This window comes from Copadichromis virginalis, linkage group LG13 (assembly GCF_057382275.1).
Source record: "Copadichromis virginalis isolate Kocher_CV1m ecotype Utaka linkage group LG13, C_Virginalis_male_GT1.1, whole genome shotgun sequence".
Taxonomy (NCBI): domain Eukaryota; kingdom Metazoa; phylum Chordata; class Actinopteri; order Cichliformes; family Cichlidae; genus Copadichromis; species Copadichromis virginalis.
The window spans coordinates 14,984,245-15,009,748 of NC_140630.1; the positions used below are offsets into that span (position 1 = coordinate 14,984,245).

The 25,504-nt window shown below is 38.6% G+C and overlaps 1 protein-coding gene across 1 annotated transcript in view; it reads right to left on the reverse strand.

The window, feature by feature from the left end:
- The window catches only part of LOC146695378 (VPS10 domain-containing receptor SorCS3-like), a 52,213-nt gene extending 30,189 nt beyond the window's left edge, over positions 1-22,024 (reverse strand). Inside the window, exons 1-2 of the mRNA XM_085477488.1 lie at positions 21,157-22,024; positions 3,806-3,873 (exon numbers count right to left, since the gene is read on the reverse strand). Of these exons, the coding sequence (XP_085333614.1) occupies positions 3,806-3,873; positions 21,157-21,852 (764 nt within the window). The 5' untranslated portion in view covers positions 21,853-22,024. The remainder of the gene's footprint in view (positions 1-3,805; positions 3,874-21,156) is intronic.
- Positions 22,025-25,504: the final 3,480 nt, after the last annotated feature.

Below are 25,504 nucleotides of genomic sequence, written 5' to 3' on the forward strand. Positions count from 1 at the left end.
TTATCCTACCGAGATAGCGGACCTCAACATTGTTCAAGCAGTGTGGGTTAAAGAGCAAACTTCAGGCAACATTCAAAGAAGAGCTTTGAATGACTTTCAGAAAGTCTGGAAAACTATTCCTGAGGAATACTTGAAGAAATAACAAGAAAACTCGCCTAAGGGATTTTTTTTTGAAAATGTGTGTTGAAGAATGAAGATAGTCATACTGAAATATGAACTTTTACAAACTTTGTAGATTGGTGCAAACTCTGCTTCTTCCTAATACTGAATTTCTATATATGCATGTGCACATTTCAATAAACCGCTGAACCTATTTTTCCATTTTCCTAGCAAAATAGAAAGAAATGAGGTGTGACTCAAGACTGCTAGCCAAGACTGTACTTTGGTGAATAATATCAAATGTTAGAAAATTATTTTTATGAGAAAATTCCACAAGATACATTTAGCGTTTTGGGGATTTTATCAGGAAATTTGTCATCGCTGTAAGATGGTGTATATTTCACACCGGGGCTAATTTGAAGACTCGCGCGTTCGAAATCATTAAGGAAAGCTCACACTTTAAAGCTTTTTGACAACCAACAAGATAACATGAACGTCAAAAGAAGGAATATGATTTATGAGAGCCAAGTCTGGCAGATTTCTGCAGTGAAAAGTTGGGATAATAATCAGGCAGTTCTCACAGAAATCTGCAACAGAAATAATTTAACTCTGACAAAGACATCATGCAGACTAAACATCAATTCCCTGCATGTCAAACAAGTCTCTGCAAGCTGATTTAAACGATACACTGACATGTAATAAAACCAGGTACGGAATCAATTAATGAAGTCCAGGTATGTAATGGAAAATGTTAATCAGTAAATATAGAATATGCTCTTTGTTGTTGAAGGGCTAAATCATCCAGCATGACTACAGTCCTTGAATACAACATTATTCTGCGTAATGGACACATTGCAAGCTTACAGTATAAGAGTAATAACTCTCCTTTCATACTGTTTGTACATTGAAGGCTGTGAGGAAGGAATTTTGAAGACTTCCTTTCAAGTGCTGTGATGAAATCCCCTTTCATATAGCTTTTAATCTTAAATTAGAGCCAGAATTGCCTTTTATTCTCTGTGCTTTCAACTGATTTAGATATTTAGTTTCATCCTCTTTCATTAGGTTTTCTTTTCAGTAGGGAAAACTTAAAGTGCTCACATTATGCTTTTTGAGTTTCTCCTCTAACCCTTTAGTCTGTTACATGGCATTTTTTTGTAAATGTAAAAGGTTTTCAAAGTAAGAGAGGACAAATGTAGTTATTCCCTCCCATGGAAAATAGTGCTTCTGAACGGTTTGAAACACTTGTAGTTCAGGATTTTCTTCTCTTACTTATCTGTGCCACTACACAGCAGACTGTTATACTGCCCACATGGAGGCAAGTTTGGCACACCCTCAAACAAAATGGACAAAACACTCTGAATTATCTGTTGCTGCTGAACACATGCATACCCAACAATGCAAGAAATAAAAAGTCACTGGATTACTTTTATTTTGGTGGCAATCTCCCCGCAACAATAAGAAAATCCTTATAAGTGCTAGCACTGTGCACAGCTAGTGTGGTTAACATTATTGTTTTATGCATTTGTTTCTCTGCAAATCTCTTTGCACTTGCATGTTGTACTTTGCTGAATTCCCAATAAAGCTACAGAATGCACATAAAACAGTGACACGAACACAGCCAATTTAGACCAATGCACAACATTATTTTGAAGCAATTTTTTTAACCTGCTACTCGGTGCATCTAAAAGAATTGTAGCAGCAAGCTACAAACAGCAGTGATGCTGTGTTTTTTTTAATTTACATGTAAATTTATTGGTTAAGCTAAACCTTTTTGTTTACAGGCGACAGTTTTACATGTAACCCAGTGTTACCTTGCTTTGGACTAGCTAACTGACCAATCAGACCAATCCTTCCTGAAAGGTAGTTTAAAAGGAACAGGAGCTAAAGCAGAGTGTATAAAAATAATCTATGTTTAATTGATCCTTGTGGGGAAATTCCTCTCTGTATTTAACCCATTCACGCAGTAAAGTGGTGGGCAACCATTGGGCTGTAGAACAGGGAGTAGTGGGTAAGGACAGTACCTTGCTCAGGGGTACCACAGGGTAGCCGTTCAGTGGATTCAAACCCCCGACCTTCCGATCATGGGGCCACCACTCTACCTACTGAGCTATCCCCGCTCTATGAGTATGAGTATCCCAGTACAGCCTGAGAAAAGCAGTGTTTTCTTTTAATATTAAAAATTTAATGAGACAGATTTTAAAATAAATGTAAATAACAACCAGCTGTATTTAAACGCAATCAGAAATTTAGATCTGTTGCATGTAAAGACACTTGCACAAAACTGCTATCCACAAAAAGGGGCAGATGTGTTCATCATCTTGGTTCTCATATTTCTCCTCAGCACAAACGGCCAAACCAAGCTTCAGTTTTACCTGAGTGCCTCCAAATGTAATTTCACTGTATAATTGGATAGACACCCAGTGTCTGCTATCATTGTCTGTGCATTAACTTGAATCGTTCCGTTTGCTGTTGACATTGTTTTCAAAGCCTTACCCTAAACGCATTTGTATTTGTGCTTAAGTACTGCTTTCAGCTGGCATATCGCTCTTTGATTGCAGTGGTGGAAGTAAGCCTCTTAAACGATGTTACTATATTGTGATGTTTCTTGGGCAGGAGCGGCAGGCGTCTCAAAACACAAAAGGCACTTGATGCGTGTTTAGATGGCTTCTGTAAGTCATCCGTTGATCCGAACACTGCGTCTTGCCACCAACAGAGGCCTGCAGCTGTAGTCATAAATCATTTATTGTGTTATCACAGAAATCATTTACTCCCTTTACTTTTCATAACATTCAAATCTCTGCTTTTCTAATACTCATACTAAGAACCTTTGTGCATCCCCGGAGGAACACTCTAATTTACTCGTGGTGCCATTGTTAAGCAGACACCTTGATGATGGAAGACCTCCTGTACACAATATGGGATTTCAAAATGTGTCAAGTCGGGTGTAAATCTTAGTGCCGCCTCTGGTGAAACAGATATTAATTTGAAACTCTATGCTTGGCGGACTGATGGTCTCTTTTTCACGTGTATTTCAGAATGAAATGAGTTCTCTGCAGGCTATGGCAGAGGTGAGAGAAAAGGCATATCAGAGGCTGGATTGGGCTCTATGGTATAATCCTTAATGAATTCCATTCTTATTTATGACCTGACAGGGCACTGTAACTCACCTCTCAATACATACTGAATGAAATTACTACGGCTATATAGCAGCAATTGCATGTCAATTGCTTCTGAAACAAAAGGTTACAGATGACAATCAATCAAAAACTCCATCACAAAGTTTCTAGGTCAGAGGAAAAGCACCACAGATCCAAACAGAGAATCCCTCAGATCATTCTTAAGGTTTATCTTTCAGAAATAGTCCTGCTGATGATGGACAGAAAATAGGTTGGGCCTTCTTTAAAAGGTTGTTGTGGTGCTAGTTGTGTTATTTATGGAACTCCAGCAAGCAAAAAGAGGATGGTACTTCAAGATGCTTTATTAAAACATACTTCATATTGGCTTCGAGTGAAACTTGATTGTTCGTATCCTAGCAAGGGAGAACACTATAAATCATGCTTACAGTATCCAGCACTCGATGAATATATTATTGTTGTTGTTCTTGGCTTGTGATTTTGCATTTTTATAAAATTCCTGCAGTGATACCGCAACCTTAATATTGGTATGCAAAGGAAAAGATAGCAGAGATTAAAAAAGGAAAACTTACCTCCAGAGTGAGCTCTCGGTAACACCCCCCAGATTGAAGTCATAGAGTTTAGTCAAGATCAGGATCACCTGCAACGTAACCACAACAGACCTATTTAATTACAAGTCAAGATCTGCATTAAAAACCTTTGGCTCGGCAGCGCACATTATCTGTCTCCACCTAATGACTTGGAATAAATACAACATGTCCGCTACTTTTCTTTGCTAATAAATATCAGGCTCATACAGTATGTTAGCCCAATGACAAGTGATCCTCATGTTGTCAGGAAATGTCAGTCGACTAGTGGCAGGATCTGAAAAGAGAAATCCATGAAGGCTGTCAAGAGTTGTGTCTGTATCTCATGTGGAATGATACCTACATGACAGAAAACTCTGAACATAATTGTTCAGTGAACAATGAAAAGAAATGCAGTCAGTGGCTGCAATGCACCATCCTCTCTCATTTCCTTTTTTTTTAAACTTCAGCTTTGCTTTTACCTTCAAAACATTCAAGTACCTTGGCTGCAAAAGCACCAACAAATCTCAAATGCTGATGTTACATGTTGTTATTTTACTCTTTTTACTCATTGGAAGACATCCAGTTCCAGTTTAGGTGGAACATTTGTTCTCTGGGGATGGTTGGACAATGTGTTTCTGGGGAAACAAAAATGCGGCCCATAAAAGCCTGTCAAGGCACAGAGGGCAGAGTGAAATGGTGTGCAAACGCATTATTGTCACTCCAATGGCATTATAAATGACTTCCCGTGGGGATGCTCATAACTCAGGATAGAAAGAGGGGTAGGGTAGAGAGCTTGGGGTGCTGTATGAATTGTGGGAGAAGGAATGGTAGATAATTACAATCAAAGACTAGAAAGATGACATAATATTGTGATTTTATTTAAAAAAAGCCATGAAAGATAGGTCAAAAGCTCAATTACAGTGAGTTTAAACGTATTAACCTTATGGGACCCATGGAACGACTCATTAAACCGTAAAAAGCCACACAAGACTCAGAGGAACAATGACATGTATCTAAGTCTGCTTTGAAAATGTTAAAACCCAATTGACCCACAATTTAGCCATCAAATGGCCACTGTGCATGGCTGGGACTATCTGCATTGCAGGTTAATTAACCAATCACACAGTGAGATAAGCATTTGCATAACTAAATGCACCATGTCTGCAAGGTCCAACGCTGGAGTCAGAATCAATTTGGAGCGCAGACTTAGTTAAATGGCTGTGATGTTAGTCCTAATTGCCTGCTTTGAAAAATAGATACAAGAGGAAAAACTGAGCCAAACTGTTGATCGTTTGTCTCTTCAGTTCTCTTTTGCTAACAACAATGAATCTGTGTCACGGGATATTATAAATACTACGAGGTAAATTGAATCTGGATTTGATTTTATCAGTGTCAGAACTAGAGCAGTTCATTCTTAACCACCGGCATTCAAACATCCAGCACAGCAAACGAATCGAGTGAACAACGATTAGATGTTCACAGTTTCGTGGGTTTCAATCATTTCTGCTGTCTTGCACGTGAATTCCAAATGAACCAAATGTACATAAATGTAGCTGGTGATGTAAAATAACCTTGATAAAAATAGCCCCAAATGGCAAAACTTGATAACGAAAAGCCTCTCTGCACCCAAGCTGTAATTGCCATTAGGAGCTCTCCCTTAACTGTTGTCAACGTGTTTGTGTGGTTGGCTCATTAACAAAAGCTGACCCACTGAAATGGGTCAGTGAAGATCTACCTCAGGGACCAACAGACTAGTGAGGCAGCTGACTGTTTGGATGATTTGTCCCTAAGTGGATACATCAAGAGTATATCACTGTAGACTGCACGTTCCCACATCTTCAGCGTTATTGATAGGCTGTGCATCTGTGACTCAAGTCAATAGGGAGCAACTACTATACATGCAAATGCCGAGACCAGTAGGGACAGCACATGACTTGCACACCAGATGTGTGACTTAAAGTATGAGAATGAAGGTGCATTAAACACGAAATTCTGCGAGTTTGTGGTGCAGCCTTGCATTTATGTAAATACCAGGAACAAACAAACACAAATTGGCTTCCAGAATTATTTTGAGCCTTCTAGGTAAATACAATTCTCCATGCATATCATTGCTCACTTGCATACATGAAATTAAGTAAGGACCCTGGAAGGCCAAAAGCAGTGCATTTATTCATGTTTATGTTTTATTGATGTGAGCAAAGAGAGCTTTGCCCCGGGAAAGTCAACCAATCATTTTTCAGATTGGCTCTCACCCTCCGAGGAGTTGGGTTTAGTCATCCTTTTATCCTAACATTCTATTCTTGTCGCAGTTTTTTCCTTCTTTGCTTCCTCTTTTCTTTCTTTCGTTCAATCTCACCTCATTTGTTTCTTTCTTCCTTATAGAACAGACTCTCCAATTACTTTCTTTATTTTTAATCCAGCATTTTTCGTTTGGCGACAGAGGAAAAAGAAAACATTAAAAGGCACACACAGACAGGTCGTTTTTGCCAAAGATTTGAACTCTTAGATGACTGAGTAAACAGCCTCCATGGCAACAAGTGTTAAAAGCCATAATTTAATTGTGATTATTTTTTTTAGCTTAATTCAAAAGACTTAGCAGCGAACAGATCCACCAGAGTTTTTCCTGCCTAATGGTTTAGTCACTCTAAAATAGAAATAGGTCAGAAACCTCATTTCAACTTGGAAAAATCAGTGGGTTACTTTGTGATTTCGTTCAGTTTTTTTGCTGTCAGAAGCCGATTGCATGTAGTAGCAGCCAGCTGTTTGCTCAGACGTTGAGCGTGCAACACCGTCAACCTCTGGGTTGGGTGACCGTTTTTGATTACAAGGTGACGATCATGGCCCGACTCAGATGTACTGCAATGACTTTCAGACAGGTTAGTGAAGGTTTGGAAATAGCTCACATGATGCAATCAATCTTAGTAATGCACGGATAAGCTCAACTCGTCTGCAAAGCATCTCTTTGCAATGGAGCACTCAACTCAACTAACTACTTGAGTCGATTGTTTAGATATTTTTTGTTTATATTCCTACATAAAAGCAAGGTTACTGAGTGTCTTTGTAATTTTTGCTGATCCTGCAGCCATCCTGCAGCAACTATGTCACTATTTGTGGAGCGATTTCTGAAGTTTCACAACTATGAGGTTCTTGGTGGAGTCTGAATGTGAGGAGTGTCTGTGAATGTCAATATCTGTGTCTGTAGATGGCAACAGACTTAACGCTCCCAACTTAACCACATTCAATCTCAAACTTAAAGCAGACTGATAGCAGACTGACTCTGTCCTACCACGTTATTGCCTGAATCAGAAAAGGTTCGAAGACAGCAATGTACTGCGAGTGTTCACAGACCTGGTCCTCATCTCATCAGATCAAAAGTTCATTTTCCGCAATTGAAATAATGCATCTTTGGATGCCACCAAAAATTTCTCTGCTCAGGAAAAACCCTGCCTACGCATTCAACTTGCACATCTGTGCAGGCCAGACAGCATATGCAATGACAGCCTGTGGACTGAATCATGTCTCTACAAATTCCATATCAATCCGACTTTTGTTTTAAGCGAAATGGTCAAATTTGAATGTGCTTCAGTGGGACATGAGAGGCATCTGAACATAGTTGGTGGGCAGAATATTTTCTACACAACTCGCAATTTAGGTATGAATCATCTCTTTGTACTGTACTGAAAAATGGCTATTAATAAAATAAAATAAAATAGACTGTTACTGCACATCAACACAGTTATTTTGTGATTTCTAGCACCAAGCTTCAAATGGAACCTGTTGCTTATTCAGCCCCAAGTAAAGCATAATTAGGCTGGCACCCCTCAAATATTGTTTCTGCCTAATTGGGTAGTCAAGGGAAGCAAAGGAACCCTTACTCTAAACATCACACCTCCAGACTGTTATTTTTCTGCTCAGGAGTAACACATCGCGGGAAGCAGAAACAATCTTTAGAAATGCGAGAAATGAATCCACTTTCATGTGGATCTGGTGCTGTTTTTGAACATAACTAGAGGGGACAACAAGGAGCTAAATTAATTTCCAAGGGACCCCCAAAGTTGATACCAGTGAGTGATGTAAGGTTCATTGTAATAACTCAGCTAGCGGCTGATGCTCACCGAAGCACTGACATATCTCTATTTTGTTACTTACCTTTAGCCTCTGCAAAGTTCACTGCTACAATGACACACATTTACATTTTCATGAATACACATAAGCTTTGTATATTGTACTGCAGGGTAAACATTCATACAGTGAGCGAGCCATCTCCTGGGAGTGACCCCCGTCTATCTGAGCCACAAACGTCTAACAACTCACTGGAATATTTCAACACTAATGGAATTATTTTCATGCATTAGATATTTTATTTTAAAACCAAAATATGCCACCTCTCTCTGACAGCTGTCAGGAGGTCAGTTTTGTGATCTCCCAAAAGAGTAAAAGTGGTTTTTGAATCCATCAAGTGACTGAGTAAGACATAATCTGACAAGCCTTGCCTTAACTGGCATGCGAGTAGATACATGTGTACAGTCTTCTCTAAGAGCTTTTCATGTGTCCAGCTGTAATAAGTAATATGACAGTGCAGACTTGAGAAGCGTCAGACTGGGTTTGAGGTCGTTTAGGAATGACGTCAACGTTGGAGAGTTTGGTGATTTTTTTCCTTTTTTTTCACTCATTTTTTCACTCGTCTCTTTCGCCTCAGTCCAACCGGTCGAGGCAGATGGCTGCCGTCGCTGAGCTTTGCTCCGCCTGAGGTTTGCTCTGCCTGAGGTTTGCTCTGCCTGAGGTTTCTTCCTGTTAAAACTGGATTTTTTCCCCCCACACTGACACAAAGTGCTTGTCATAGGGAATAATCGGGTTTCTCTCTTTCTATGTAATATTTTACCCTACAATGTCAAGAGCCATGATTTCATTTGACTTCCTGATTTGGCTATTACTCACCATTTTTACCTTATTTTGTGCTCAACAAAGTGTGTGTCATTGAAGATTTTCAACTTAAATATTTCATTCATTAAGTGTTTTAGGTGATTTTTTTGAGCAAGGGAAGAATATTTTCATAGAACAACAACACATAGAGATTTATAACAAGTATCAGCTCAGTGTCCAACACCACGCAACTTTTCTGTTTTGTTTCACAGCTCTCAAAGCACCGTTTTTGGCAGCAGTGGGCAGCTGTTTACAGTGAAAAACCTCCAACACACTCCTGCACAGCAGCTCAGCAGCAAGCAACAGATAGAAACAGTTAGTGCTTAGCTTTTTCACAAGCAACAGATAGAAACAGTTAGTGCTTAGCTTTTTCACAAGCAAATAGATAGATATATGCCTTTATGCTAAAAATGTATTAGTATCGTTGTAGTTTTAAGTCTCATGTTGTAGTTGTTTGAACCAGGTGGTGCTGGTCTCAAAAATTCTGGATCATTCAAGCCATAGCAGAAAGGTTACTCCAGCAAAATAGACGACATGCAAAGAGAGAAATCCAAGAAAGGTGAGAACTGGTGAAAAAAATCACTGGTTGACAACAAATATAAAATAAGCTGTATCATAATGAAAAGCCTGATCTATTGTTGCTGACTGAGAACACCCTCGTCATTCTGATTTTGAACTGATGCCCTCAGGTCTATGTTCTAGGAAGCCTCGAGCTAGTAAAATGCTTTATAAGGGAATCATTTGTGCCAAAAACAATAAGTATACTGAACAACAAGATACTGCAGTGTATTTCGGTTATACTGAAGTTTTATGTATGTACTATATATGTATGAAAGTGTGCTGATAATTATCAGTATTTTTCTTAATTATAAATTGATTTGTGACTGATGTGAACAATAAGGGTACTCTATTGTATTCTATTCTAGTCTGTTCTATTCTATTATTTCTGCAAATGGAGCCTGGGTAAGCTATGCCTAGCTTTTACAAAATCCCATTCAGCATTTACATAATTTCATACCCGTGTCACCCCATCCACAGGCACTCTCTATGCTCTTTCAAATAAGAAGCAATGGAAGTGGTTTGAAAGAGGTGAAAAATGTACAACACCTTGGGGTGAGCCATATCTAACCAATATTGATGATCCACAGAGACCCCCTAATGCATTCAGGCTATTATCAAACACCAAAAACTGGTGAATACAGCAAGCTGGAACTCTCTGCTCTACCTAACTCCACTCCATTCCTGTTCAGGCAAATGCAATCTTGAAGACATAAAAATAAAGTCTGTTTCATTTGTTGTTAAGCTCATTAGATTCTCAACTTCATTAAGGAAATAAAGACAAAAGCCAAGGGCAACAAAGAGTAATTTGAGTAATTTGACAAAGACTGCTTTCTTTAAGTCAACTACCTAATTAATATCCTTGATCTCCTACCTACACTGAGCACATTTCAGGTTTGCTGCAGACTATCGCTTTTAACATTCATCTCCTGTGCTTTGTGGGGGGGAAAGACCTCCATCAAAGCACAAGAAAAAATATTGCTGTTTTGTGTCTTTTGTTGAGCCAAATGGGACTACCAGTGTAGTTGTAGTAAGTCATCCGTGTATCAAAATGAGCTCATCTCTTTTGTTCCACAACAGATTCAACAAAGTAGTCATAAAACGTTTTCCTTTTTTTTTTTGGCTAAGATTAAAGATTAATATATTCATGCATCCATTAGAAATTATCTGATGCAAACACCTGCAGAGAAAAGAAATACAGTATTGGTTGCAAATTTGCATAAATTTCTTTAAGGCTTGACAGCAATGAGGGCAAAATCAAGATGCACTGCAAGTGGGTGGAGGGAAGAAAAACACAACATCTTGATTGTGGCTCTGGGAGGACATCTCCAAAGTAGAGCACTTAGTAGAGACAAATGTCTTTTAAGAAAAATTGTGAGGTCCAAGAGAGGCCTTACTCTGTCCTCATCTTAATTGTGCACCAAATTGATTGTTTGTACTTTTGTGGGGGAAAACATACTCCAGGGGATGATGCTTTCATCAAGTAAACCCCCGCAAAATGTCCCTTGTGCATTAGTCTGCTGTTTCTATGTTTGCTTATCCACTAGACTTTTGAGCTTTGGTCATGTAACCCTGATGCTTCGAGCTTGAGAGGTTTCACCAATCAATTCAGTCCATTAAGAAGGGGGAAATGAATGAAATGGGCAGAATATAAAAGGGTTTCACTTCAATGCAGCTCTATTGTGAGGAGATTTTGTGAACATGTTGTACTTTTTTTCTTGCTAACAACAATACACAATAAACTGTGCTGTTTGTCCTTAATAAGATAAAAGGTTGTGATAGATCTGCTTCAATCTTTTTTTTAAAAGAAAGTTTGGGGTAAGAAGTCATTGAAATACGTTTAATGGACTGGATATGAAAATATAAACTGTCATGGTTTTTTCTTCCTTATGTTTGATGTTGTTATGCCACGATGCACTGTGGTTTCCTCTAAAAAGGTGGAAAACAAGGAACACAGCATTCAAGGACAGATTTGATTGCAATTTTAGAAGTCATTTAAATGTTTCGACACGTTTAACAAAGTTTTAGTCCCATCCCATGCAATCTAAAATTAATTTGATGCATTGTAAGTGGTGTAGAGAGCCAAAAAAAAAAAAAAAAAAAAACCCTGATATTTGCATTTTTCTCTTACAGGGTTTTGGCATGTGCTTCTCTTGATTGCTCAGATTTAGAGTTCATAGGTTGAAGGTACAGTTGCATGTTGTCTGTGCATTATCATCTTATTCATTAAGCCACAGAAAACAACCAAGTCTGACGATTAATATGATTATTAGATGAAATATGGTAATATAAAATGTAATACTAAATGAAAAGTTCCCCCAAAATCAAAACTACTATTTTCATTTTGGAGAACTTTGTACAGTCTAATGCCATCTAGGCATTTCTTCCAGTGTCTTCTGTTCTCTCACAGCTTTGGCTCCTAATGGCTCAGCTTCTGCCTGGAGGGGTCTGAGCTAGAGCCAAAGGCGGTAGTTAGTCCAAATTGAGATTTTGGAAGAGAGAAGCCCTCCACCTAAAATGACCCCCTTCACTGCCAAAAGTGCTGAGACTCAGCTCGTGAGCTAAATGTGTCCCACATATAATTTTGTCTTTCTTCCCCTCTTGCTTATTTGCATTTTTCATAATGCAAAGAGAGTAAACTGGTAAACATTAGTTTTAATAAAAATTAAATGCATACACTACGCGTTTTCTTTGCCAATGATACTTTTTAAGGAATAAAGTCCTGCCAAGATCATGTTTGATAGGAAAGTTCTTTTCCAGAAAGTAATGTGCTATGTTCCTCTTTTTCTTCTTTCCTATTTTTTTTTGCCTGTACAAATACTGTACCGAAGTGCTTGTAATACAGTACAGTACAAATATAGTTTGAGCTGTTTAGTTGTAAATATCTTGTGTTAATTTGGCTTATATTTACCCTGACAAAAAGTTGTAAATACAGTCTAGCAAATCAGGCCCTTCTCCTCATTATTATGATAAAGACTGACAGGGGGATGAGCTCGGTGGGTTTCAGCGCCAAATGTTGTTTCCAGTTCATTTGAGAATAATTATGTTAATAAAACAAAAGATCAACCCGTTGCTCTTTTTTAAAAATTGCATCCATATTCAGCCGTGGAGTGTAACACTCGAGGTAAGCCAAAACAGTTTTTTCCGTAGAGAAAACTTCGGGTGTTTTACAATAATTTCTTTTTAGTATTGGCTCGTGAATCTGGATGTTCAAAGCGCAGGACTTTGACACCAGAGACTGGGCTTTTCTGATAGACAATACAAACAGTTTGAAACCCCCTAATCATAGCCATAGTCTCTGATAACTGTTAACAGAGTAAACAAGTGAGATATTCAAATCACTGGTGATTTGACTGGTGGTTTTTCTAAAACTAAAATCCAAGAACAGCATTTTTTCCTAACATCAAAACTAACAAGGAGCTGCCTGTTTATCACCACGCAAAGGTTTTAGCATGCTCTGATTGCAACATGTAGATATTTTGTACATATTTTGTACATTGTAAGAAAAGAATGAATTGTGTGGTCAATGTATTGTCATTTCAAAGTGTCAACATTTTGTGAGCTGACAGATAGGTTAACAATTCTTCTCATGCTGGTGACTAAAACCATGTGATGTGTATTATTTCTGTTTCAAAGCACACTACCAATTTATAAATAAACATAAGGTTCAACATAGTGGCAGTTTTGCCTATTATGTTGGCCATGTATAAATGCATCCATCCAGTCATTTTCTTCCTCATATGCAAGGTTACAGTGGGTTGTCACAGGAGAGAGTTAGTTTGTTGCAGGAATAATGCTTTATTTACAGTACTGTGATTGTGTCCACATGCTGAGGTATTTGCCTACAGAGAGGCTATAGAGAAAGGTTTTCAGCCAATGCAAATGTGCTCCCCTTCAGTCCTCCAGAATCCCAAGTGCACTTTGCTGAATGTGGATGCCACTGTGCATTTGTTGAAAGTTTATGATTTGACAGGAAAGAGACCCACGGTGTAGTTCAGCAAGAAGGAGAGAAGTGCCAAAATCCCAATCAAAGATCAAAAAATACAGTATGAAAACTACAGACAGCAGCTGCAGTGAGCAGCTCCTTTTTTTTTTTTTTTTTCACTGTTTTTAACACACTGCTTCACTTCAGCTCTTTCTATATGATAACTTTGCTCTTCTCTGTGGCTGGCTGATGGACCAAAAAAAACACCACAACTAAGAGTAGCCCACAGGCTTGATTCTGCCTCCATCTGAGTATAGATGTTCTCTGCAGGTAGATGGGCAGTCCACAGTTACCAGCAGACTGCAAATGTGCTACCACCTGTGAGCCATAATTTCACCACAACACAACAGCCTTCAGCCACACATCTATGGCCAATTTAGAATCTCCAGTTAACCTATAATGCATATCTCTGGACTGTTGTAGACAATGCCACAGGCACAGAGAGAGCATGCAAACTCCACACAGAAAAGCCTGAGCTAGCCAATTCAAACCAAAGACCTATTGTTACATTCTCAACTACTTTTCTTGTTGCTGCAGCAAGAGTAGAGCTACATACAACCAATATAATAAAATTTCCATTACTTCTGGGCGGCAAATTAAGCCATTAAAAGAAGCAAAAAAAAAGACAGAAATGGATAGGATTATAAATTAAAGATGGTCATTTAAACATTCTGAACAGCACTGTTTAATTATAAGTGTGTGTCAAAATCATCGTAAGAAATCAGGGCTTACAAGTTGTTTGCTTTGGCTTCAGAGGATGTGAAATGATCACCATAGTAAAGCTAGAACATAATTAGATTTTATTTAGCTATTAAAATAATTTAGTCTCATTCACAGACATTTATAATGATGGCAGTTCAAATGTGTTCAAATACAATCATTAACTCACATAAATGATGTGTAGATCCTGTCAAGTCTTGTCACCATTTCTGCCATTATTTTGATCCATATTTATTTGCCCATTTATACAGCTTCCGAATTTGACAATAAGTCACTTTTTTTTGTTGGTTTTTTTCTTTGCAAAAGCAAGGCGTCATTTAAAATGATTTGTTACAGGAAACCAATTGAGAGAATACTCTGTTTTCTAAATGTGTCATTTTGTGTTTGGAAGTTTTCCATCATCTCCATTGATTGCACAGTGTGTGTGGCGCTCAAGGGTTGGGTCCTTTGCATCTCGCTTGATCGGGAAAAAAACGTTTTCCTCCTGCAACTAATGCATTCCTGTCACTGTAACCAGCCAAGTCAAGCTATTATTTAAGCTGAGTGCCACCTGAGCAATCCCAGTCATCTTTAAACGTGATAGTACCGTCTGTGTTTCTTCTGGTAATATGCTGCTGCAAATCCCAGCAATTCCCAACGCACAGTTTGATCAAACTTGTTTTGTGTATCAAGAAGAATAAAACTGAAAACTAAATTAGCCTTGACCTTTAGACATACAAAGTTTTAAAAAGGCACAGTTTGTGTTAGCTCGGTCTCTATGTTAATTAATAAATTTGTCTCCCAATCTGAATATCAATTTTATGATTTTCTCCAATCAGAAAACGCATAAATTTGCTTTTATAACCTAATCACAGTTATATCTACCTCACTGCAGTTATTAAAGCTAATTAATCACATGCAAACCTGTCAAGTATGATTCTGCACCCGCTTTGTCTCTTTGATTAAAGCTGAAAAATAAAACGTGTGCATGTGTTAGTCTTGCACAAATAACGAGAGAGCGAGGTCAAATCAAGTAATGACAGTGTGCTTGAACATACAACTGATGGCAGGCCTTTATTTGCTGCTTAAAATGCACTTTGTGAGGCAAATTTAAATTCTGAGTGCTGAGGAAGTGCTGAGAGGATATGTTGATGTGATGCATTATGGTCCCTGAGCACAAATGATTCATGAACAAAAAGGGGGCACACATTCATGTCATTTGTGGAGTAAAAACTGGGATTTCAATGAATTATTACTACATCGAGGTAGAGACTTGTAGCCTGTGCGCTATAAAATAAACTGAGACAAAAGGAAATAACAATGCGAATGCTGCCTTTTTCTCCAGAAATGTTTAAAAATTGCCCATCCAACCCTGAGAAATTGTAAGGGTTTTTTTTTTGTTTTTTTTTTTTTTTTTTTGTGTGTGCCAAATATCAATCTGCCTCTAATAGAGGGCAGAGCTCCAACCACAGCCATAATCATAGATGTTCTGAGGTATGGGGATGGTTAGGTGCTTAAAAAGGCCTTGATCTTTACTTGAGAGCCATTTTCTATCATTAACATTAGCTAACATACCTGTTTGCAGCTAGAGAACACTTTTGATTGCAAGGCAACTGCACAAGTTACCTGGTAGAAGGCGACCAGTCTCCGAACAGTGGTGGTCTGCAATCACTAAGTAGTGAATGTGAATTTCTGTTTAATGTGAATTTCTGTGTATCCAGACAACAACAACTTTGCAACAGAGGACAATTTAAGAATATTTTTTTGCCTTATTTATCCCAATTAATCACCATATTATCACAAGTGATTGCTGACTGACTCCATTATATTGCTGTTTTTTTTATTGCACCATCTTGACACACCAAAATCACTCTGAAAACAGCAGCCAGCTGCAAGTGATCCAGATCCAATCCTTTGTGTTTAAAGCAACCATTTTAAAGATAATGAGCTTGCACGTTCATTGCACACGCTGGCAATAATTTTGATCATGCCGTAGTATCCAACCACCGTTTTCCATGGTGTGACTACAGCATAAGTAACATAGCTGTTTTAGCTAACATAGCTTTGTTGGCTAATGTGCCTGTCACAGCAGACCAAGAGTTACATACACACTCATTAAACACCATTAACCTATAATGCATATCTCTGGACAGTTGGAGACAATGCCAAAGGGCACAGAAAGAGCATGCAAACTCCACACAGAACAGTAACAGAAATGTGCTATCCAAAATAACAAGTTTTAAAAAGGGAAAAAACAACAACAAAACATTTTTACAGATGATAATACTCCTGAAAATCTTTTCATTGTCACTGCAATTTAATGCTATCTTTCAGTAATTGTTATGAGTTGTTACGGACATGCTTTGCATTTATAATTACTGTGGATTTATCTCACCCAGCCTAAGTTGTCCATGGAGATTGCTTTTTTGACTAAATTTGGACTAAACGACTGTCATGATCTTTAAAAAGAGAACCCTTTATGTCTAAAGTTGGTTTAAAGGTAAAAGATCAAAAGTAATTTGTTTCAGTCTATTGCTGGACTTGAATTCATGTTTATCCTCCTGAACATTTTCTGTTGATTAGAGGTCACATTTTAACATTGTTTAGAAATTTGGCAAAGTCATCTTCAGTATGTTTTCAATGGGTTTTTGCTGGGTTGAACAGTAGCACAAGCACTTCTATGCTGATAATTTGATTCAAGCCATCAAAGCAGTCCTCTGCACAGGCTGGCAAAGTACTTGTATGCAGGTATACTAAGAGAAGCTAAATTAAATATTTTTTACCTTGCAAAATGTCATGATGTCTCTCTGGATTTATACTAGCCAGTGTCATTTCAGCTCTCTACCGATCTGGAATGAGTTTTATTCCCTTTGTTAATACAAATTAAACCTAGGGATGTGTAATAAGTCAGCTAGATGACTGCTAAGTGGTTGTGGCCATCACTCAACAGGAAAATAAGATGTGGTTAATGTGATTTTAAAAAAAGATTCTCAAATGAAAATAATGTAGGGCTTTTTTTCTTGACAATTTTTAACTTGGTGCATTAAATTGTGTTCAATTTCGCCTTTTTCCCCCCATTTATGTTTTCCTTGTACTCTTTTAGAGTAGTTACTTAGTCTAAGTGTTACTCATATTTAATCACTAGTTCCAGGAACATTCTCACAATATTCTTTTTTACAACACAGCAGCAGATTTTCTATGCAATAATGCAGAGGATGGCATCAGAGGAAAATGGAATATGGTCAATAGCTCATAAATGTGGCATTATTAACTGGTCTTAATACCATGGGAAATAGCTGGACTTGGATCTAATTACCTTTTATTTATAGCTCCACAACAACAATCTCCAATAAACTAGAAGCTCTGTGCCATCAGTACAAGTAAACCATAAACCATAGTAACCAGGTAACTGTGTCACACGCTCTGGTCACAACCAGTGGCTCGGTATTTCAGTGGGAACTAGACGGGTCTCTTTTTACACAGCCAACAAGACTGGTGCAGTTTCTATCACCATCTTACAATCACATCAGTGGACAGCACACCCCTAAAGACTTGAGACGGGCGGGATTAATGAACAGCCGTGTGGTGTTGACACCTCAAGGGACAAGCAGGTAAAGGACAAAAACGGCTGTTCGAAAAACTCTTTTATGTTGAATTTTATTCTCTCTTTTTTGTGCATTTTAAAACTCTAAATATACCATCTATGTTAAAATCAATTAGTAGGAAAAAAATGAAAAAAGAGACATAATTGAAAGAAAATATTAAGTACAAATTAAAGATTGAAGTGCTGCCAATATTATAATACAAAGTGTACCACAGGAGGGAAATAATTTGTACTTAAATGTGAGAACAACAGACAACTTTGATTTTCATCAAACGTTCAATGGATCAAAATCCCCTTAGCTAGCAATCGGGGGCAGGATGATGAAAAGTTCATGAAAAACAGGCCTTTTATCTGTCTCTTTGACTGAGTATCGTAATGTTTTTTTTAATAGAGGAATTTTGCATGAAACTAGAACTGCAAAAGCAGAAAAGTTCTCTTGTTTGTGTACAATAGGAAAGTGAAATGTTGCAAGTTATGAGAAAATTTTAAAAGACACATTATAACTTTCCTCTTTATTTTATCTGAGAACCTCACCAGTGGCGGCTTTTTAATACACTTTTCATCATACTGTAACAGCACCAAACTCCAGTCAAACTCCCCTGTGAATTGGGAACCCATTACATTTGATTTTATGGATCAAGGAGCTCCCATGCAACCAGCTTTGGCATGTTAAATGGAATGGCTGTCTATCTAATGAACCAGTTTTAAACACAGGTGTCCCCAAGGGCCATGCCATTTCCTCCTTTTTATTGTCTATTTATTCTGATAAGATTATGTGCAACAATAACGGCCTTTCTCTGGTTAGGCATGCGTACAGCATGACTCAGGAGGCCAGTCTGATTCCCAATCAGCCGCTGCAATGGACGATGATGTTACAGAGCTGACAGATTGACTTGAGCCTTGCCACCTCACAAGAAACAATCCCCCCCCCCCCCAAAAAAAATAAATAAATAAATAAATAAAATAAGAGCTTAACAAGTCCAAAGGTGCCCAGTGGGAGCATGGCCCGTCCTAAAGCAAGTTTTTAACAGTAGCTTCATAGAGATGACCAGCTCCTTATTGTCATGGTATATATTTACTTTATTTACAATGACACACAGTATAATTTCTGAAGCAAATGCTCAGACGAAGTGAAGTCAATAAAGATACTCATTACTGTCTGCAGCTTCAACACAGTGTCCTAGTTTGGTCAGCTATCTGTGAGGAGCTTGGTCAATCAGGAGACTAAAATCATTTGGCTGCCAATAACTCCATGATCACCAGCTGGCTTGCACACTAAGACTTTTGCCTTCAGTGGGGTAGAGAGGGGGCTCTCTGCATCCCTTGAGTGTAGGATGTGGTGCAATGGCTGTTTAGAAAGATTACCAATAGCTTGAACACCCATGTGAGGAGAAGACTGAAATATTGATTTGCCATATAGGACCATCAACAGCCAAGTGTATTTATTAGTGTTTTTAATTAGTTTATTTTCTGTTTTTATGGCACACATCATTACAAATCATGAATCTTTTTTATCACCATCCCCATTCACATTCAGCACAGACTTAAGGAGTAAGAAACATGCACAGCCAATCGATACATGTAGCTAAGAACCATTCATTTCAAAGGGAATTAGTACATATTTTATTCCCATGGTCGACTCCAATCAATGTTATCTCTCCTAAAATCAGAGACCAGAGAGCTATGACTTAGGCTTTGATCTCTCAGACAATCACTGAAATCTAATAATAGTTGAGAGACTGATTTGTGGACAGATTTTGGGGTTTTATGCAATAAAATTCTTTATCAAATCTGTACTCTGAGGATACCCCGCTGGAGTTTTCACCATCACCTTCTACATCTTTTTCATTTTACTCCCTGTGGAATTTTACATCTTGGTCAGATCACAGGCAAAGTCTTGAGGTGAATATTTGATAGAACTACCCCACACCACAGAAATGAAGTAATTTTCCTTCAAATGTCCCTGTAAGATTGGATTTATTATCAGTCATTTACATCTAATATAGCCTGAGCTATTACATCTAGTCATAAAATGCCATCAATCTAAACTCTACTGTTTCAGTCGTACTTTTGGGACCATGGAAAGGAGTTCAGACTGTATAAATCTCAAATGTTGACAGCTGCAGTGACAACCCCATCAGCGATAATCCAGTGAACAGTGTCCTGCAGTAGCAAAGGCCATCGTTGGTGAAGACATCTCAGACCAGAAGCATATTTCACATAGCAATCCATGAATCAACGTTATTATTAGTTATATTTCAGGACCTTCTTCAATGACCAACGTCTGTGATGCCTCTTATGTTATGACATACACCACAAAAGAAATTGCACCAGATAAGAAAACGCTTATCAGGAACATGCAAAATAATATAATTCACCAAGTGAAATATGTCTGCATTTTGGGATAACACATGAATATTTGCATTTTTTCTGGGACACAGGGATCTTTAGATGTGGTCTCAGACTAATGTTTCAGCCGCACACCCGTTTGCCCAGCAGACTAAGGTGACTCAAATTACCTGAAGTAAAAAATGCAGAGCAGCTCATTTCTTTTGAACAAGGCTGTTTGTAGTTTAAAGATCTTTGTTCCTGATAAATGCTGCTAGTTGAAAACATTTTTGCATGGTGGATATGTAAAGAGAGATAAAATCTCCATGGCTTTGTCTTTGTTATGGTAAAAAAAAAAGTGCATGTGCATTTAGCTGTGGTGTAGGTGTGTGTGTGCATTTGTGCGTCTATGTGCACGTTTGTGAGGATGTGGATGTGTGTGTTTGTAAGGGTGTGTGACTGTGATGCGGGCAATCTGGATGTTTACTGCAATGTCTTGTCATCCATTTAAATTGTGCATAGTCCCATCAAGACGTGTTGAAGTGTATCATACTGCAATACAGTATTTAGACGGGCAATTGAACAAGTATCAGCTAAGTGTGAGTAAATGTCAGTGACAAAAGCATGTTCAACTTGCCAAAAATGTCAGATAGTGTCTCATCAGCATCACATAAAGGGCCAGGTTGGACACAATCCTTTTTAATTGTAGCTACTACACCTTCCTGGAAGGCATTACTTGATTATTTCATAAATTATTAATGTGTTTTGATTGCTGCCAAACAGCCTGCACCTTCCCACGGCACTGTCACATCAAATTTACCTAAGGGGTTAACTGTTATTTTAAAGTTCAGGTGGCGAACAGTTTGTTGAGATAACCGATTCCATTACTGTTTGAAAAAACACGAGGGAATCCTCCAAGTGCACACTTATATCCATCTGGCGTCCAAGCAAACAGGCGCGCAATGCGCAAACACTAATAATCTCTTTATAAGTAATAAAAGAAAACACAATTGTGGTTAAATGCTCCAAGTTAAATGCTTTGTTAGAGTGGAATTTATTTGCAGGAACGAAATCTTTTTGTGCGCACGGAATCAGCTGTGCGTAAAAATGTGACAGATTGATGCGCATCGACTGAATAATAAAAACGTCTATATCAGGTAGAAACAAAGTTAAATATCACCAGTGTGTGGGGCATTTTTATGTTCTTTACACCTTTAAAAATATGATAAAGTGTATTTTTGTAAAACTGAAACTTACGCTGCTGTTGTGCCCGGACCAGTGCACCATAGCCTGGTTGTGTGCCGAGTCTCCCGACAGAGCAAAAGTAGAAGTGTCCAGGTGAGGTTCGTTCTGTCTCGGGTTTGACACTCTTGCTTCCTCTCCGCTGCGCCGATACTCGGGTCTTGCGCTGGAAACACCTTGGACAGTTTGCACGAATCTCTCTCTTGAATACGCTTCTCCACTTATACTCCTATCCACGTTTTCGTTGTATGTTGCGCCCACACTCCTCTTTGCCTTCTTTCTTCCGGCAGAAAATGTATTTTCTAACATTATATTCGCTTTGAATCGTCCTTCTTTGTCCTCGAAAATGTTATCATACTTTTTATCGGGAATGTTGAGACCGCTGCTATAGTTTGTTTTGATGTCGATCGGTGCCTCATTTCCACTCTGTGTTTCATTCCACACTTGCTGACCATGGTTTCGTTTCAAAGCCCCGGCTGTGTTTGTTTCATACGCGCTAAAAACTTTCGTGTTATTGTCGATTTTCAGTGAGACTTTGATTTCCGCCGATTTTCTGGCCACACGTGCGTCCAGTGGCGTTACATCCAGTCGATAAAATCTGTCGAGTTTTGTGGAAAAACTTATTTCCGCGCGAGCCACAAACTTGGGGTGAAAGGGGCAGAGCAACACCAAAGCCAAAAGAGAAAACCCCCAAAATGACCAAAGTGCCATTGTGGTCTTCCAAACTGACAGTCCACCAGTGGGGGGAAAATACAGAGAGCGGCAGAGCTGTTCAACTTCTAAAATATTCAAGGCATCATCTTTATGAGCAAGAAGCCATTCAGGAGACCCGCTCACGTCCAAGAATTTGTCAAAGTGAGGGACCAGTTTGGGAGGCGCTGCGCATCAGACAAACGCACCGACGGTGAGTGACTGCGGGAACGGTTGGAGCTCATTGTTCATGAGGACGTTTGAAGAAAGAAAACATTTATAACGCTGTAATCACCCGAAATCATTTCGAAATTATTCCACAATTCTATTGTGTTTTATTCAGTAACATCTTAGACTCTTTATGTTGCCTAAACCTGTGCAATTTGTCCAAAACAGAGCTTGAATGACTCAGAGCTGTTGACAGCAAAAGTAATTTGTGCTTTGCAGTACCCTGTTCATTCTGTGGCAACGTTTTGCCTTTGAAATGGCAGGGAAAAAAAACATCATTTGCTTGCATCAATCAACACCGGATTCACTTGTCAAATGTGCACGCGCGAGAGTAAGGGTGCGTTTGGGGGAAATTCAGATGGACTTTCTGATAAACATCCATGACTGATATCATTCTAAAATGCATTGCAGCAGAGATTCGGAATTATCTACCTTTCTTTGTCTGTTGACACTGTAACTTTTTTTTTCCAATTACGCCACAGACACGGTGTGCCTCAGGCCTTCTACTGCACAACAGCCCAGGATAGAAGAAGAGCTTTGAAGTCATATAATGATATGTTTGGCACCATCTTCATGACTTGTGTTCCCACTGAGGCAAGAAGGATCAAGTAGCTCTTTCAATCTTAGCACTTCGACAGTTTTTATTATTCCGTCATTTTTAGAGTGTACATTTGAAAACTGAGTTTCCTCCAAATCAATATGCAATTTAAAAGGTATTAGTTTCAATTAGTGCAGCTAAATGAATCCCGAAAAGGCAATTCCAACTTCCTGCTGACTGAGCTGTCTGTCAGTTCTTGAAATTGTGTGTCAATATTTTAAAAAGTACTCCTGAAATACTTGTTTGTGCTATTTTGAGTGCATAAGTGCATTCACAGTTGCACAAGCAAGCCTAAAAGTACACACTGTGACGTCACCCTTAGCTTTGATCTCTGCATTTTGAAACCTTAACATTAGGATTTTGGCTGGCACCATATTTGATTTTTAAGCCAGAAGTTACATTATATGGATGAAAGGATGGAGTGATAAGTTGTGCTATTTAGGAAGGTTTCCTAGTAACCTACATTTGAGTGGTGAAACACACATTGGCTAATTAGTCCTAAAGTAATAGACTAATAAAAGGTGTATCTCCATGTTGGTCTTGTTTCTGCATCATCATCATAATGTTGTTGCAGCATCAGCACTGCAATTGACCAATCATGTTGTTGTGATGTCGGAGCTTTGCTATGTGGTAAAGACATGTATGTTTCAACCAAGTTTCATGCTGGTTCCATACATGCCAACCTTCCAGATTTTTCGGGGAGAATCATGAATTTCAGTGCCCCCCCCCCCCCCCCCCCCCCCCCCCGAAAATCTCCTGGAGTCACCATTCTCCCAAATTTCTATTGATTTTTCACCCGGACAAAATTGAAAAACCATATCGTAGAATTCATAGCGCGGCCCAGCCAATTCCAGTTTCCAACAATGGCGGCAGCTACTTAGTTTTAATATTACTCTTATTACTCTTTCTGGGTCGCAAAATAAACTTTTAATATATTTTCAGGCGAGAAATCGATTTGGATGAGATTAAAGTTATTAGATCAGGTTAGATTAAATTTAACTTTATTAATCTCTTGGGAGGGTTCCTCCGGGATTTTCACACAGCCGAATAAACATCAAACAGAAAACTGATTAAACAGAAGTGTGAGATGGTCGAGAATTTATGCTAGCGTCCGGTTATATTTTTGACAGCAAGGAGCAGACGGCAGAGTTTCACTCCACCGAGAGAGCTCGTGACGTAATTCTGAAGGCTAGACCGTCCAATTGCACAGTCGCTCACTTCCGGCCTGCCCGGCTTTCAGAGGACCCGGCCCACAGACCGCGGAGGTCCTCAGGAGGATGCAGCCTCTGAATTTGGATGCCCCCGCTGTTTCTGGCCAGCCAATAATAACGATGACATTTAACTTATTTTATCTGATAAATAAAAACTGTAAAATTCAAGTTTTTTGTATACATATACATATATATATGTATACCACCCCCCACCCCCAACAGCCCTTTTCAATGTCTCCCTAATTTTTTAGGTCTCAAGGTTGGCAAGTATGGTTGGCTCTATGTTGGTTTTAAATAGCATTAGCTACTCTTAAATAGCATTAGCTAACTTCATGGCTAATGCTAACTGAACTGCTAACTGAACTGGTTAATCCTGGACCATCATTGTTATAGTGATGCAGGAGTAGGGCTGCACGATTAATTGTTAGAAAATCGCGATCTCGATTCATACTTATGTGCGATCTCATTTCCAAATGACAACGATTTAAAAAAAAAAAAAAAAGACGACGAGGAACGCTACACAGTGCCGTCCCGCAACTATTTTTCTATTGTTGCACTACCTGCTCTATACATGCAGCGTCGAGCAACGGTGGAGACGGAATTTCAAGCAGTACAACATTTTGCAGCAACAACAAAACGTGAGACATTTGTTGTTTTTATGTTTATTTATTGTTTTTATGTTCAGTCTCAACTGTTACGAAGTTGATGTGCAGTTAATAAGTGCAATAAATATTTATACTGGAAAAGTAAATCGTGAGAGAATCGTGATCTCAATTCTAAGCCAAAAAATCGTGATTCTCATTTTATGCAAAATCGTGCAGCCCTATGCAGGAGTCACACCAACAAAGGGATATCACATTGTAAAAATGCTGGATTTAAAATCTGAAGTACCGTGTTTATGTATGTCCAAACTATTGTGTGTGTGTGTTTTTTAACAGACTTTTATATATGCCTTTTATTTCTGTAAATTTGGCCACTTTAACATGGAAGTCTATGGGGAGCAAGCTTCAAACAAGCACCCAGAGAAATGCAGTTTTCAGGGGTTGTCCCTTGGCCTACACATGCAGCACATCAGTTCTGATAACAGTCATGCTGAACATGGAACTGATCTCTTCTTCCTTTCAGCGGTTGCAATTTTGGAAATTGTAGGGTCTTGACCTTTCAGCATAAAGCATGTTGAATGTTGTTGGCACTTTATAAGTAGACCTGGATTGAATTGAATTGAAACAAAACAGAAAGAAAGGGCTGACCAACCAAATGTCAGCCAGTAGCAAAGGAGATCGTCAGTGCTATCTAGGCAATTAATGGTGGCATTTTTCATCAGCTATTAATGTTACATGTCTTAATAGCTGTCTTTGGTGTAGAAGAATTTAGTACTACATTTTTGATGAGAGGATCAAAAATATGACAGCTGTGGTGATAATCACAGTCTGATTCTCCTGTCTTCATTTTTGATAAGTGAACAGTTTGCATCATTCAATTTGAAATAACACCATCTTGTTGGAATTTGCGCACTATGTTAATAAATATGCATATACACAGTGCACTACATGGAAGCGTAGTCCACAGATGTATTCAAATGGAGACACAGTGATAGGCCTATGTTTACATCTGCTGCCAGACAGCTGCCCAAAGG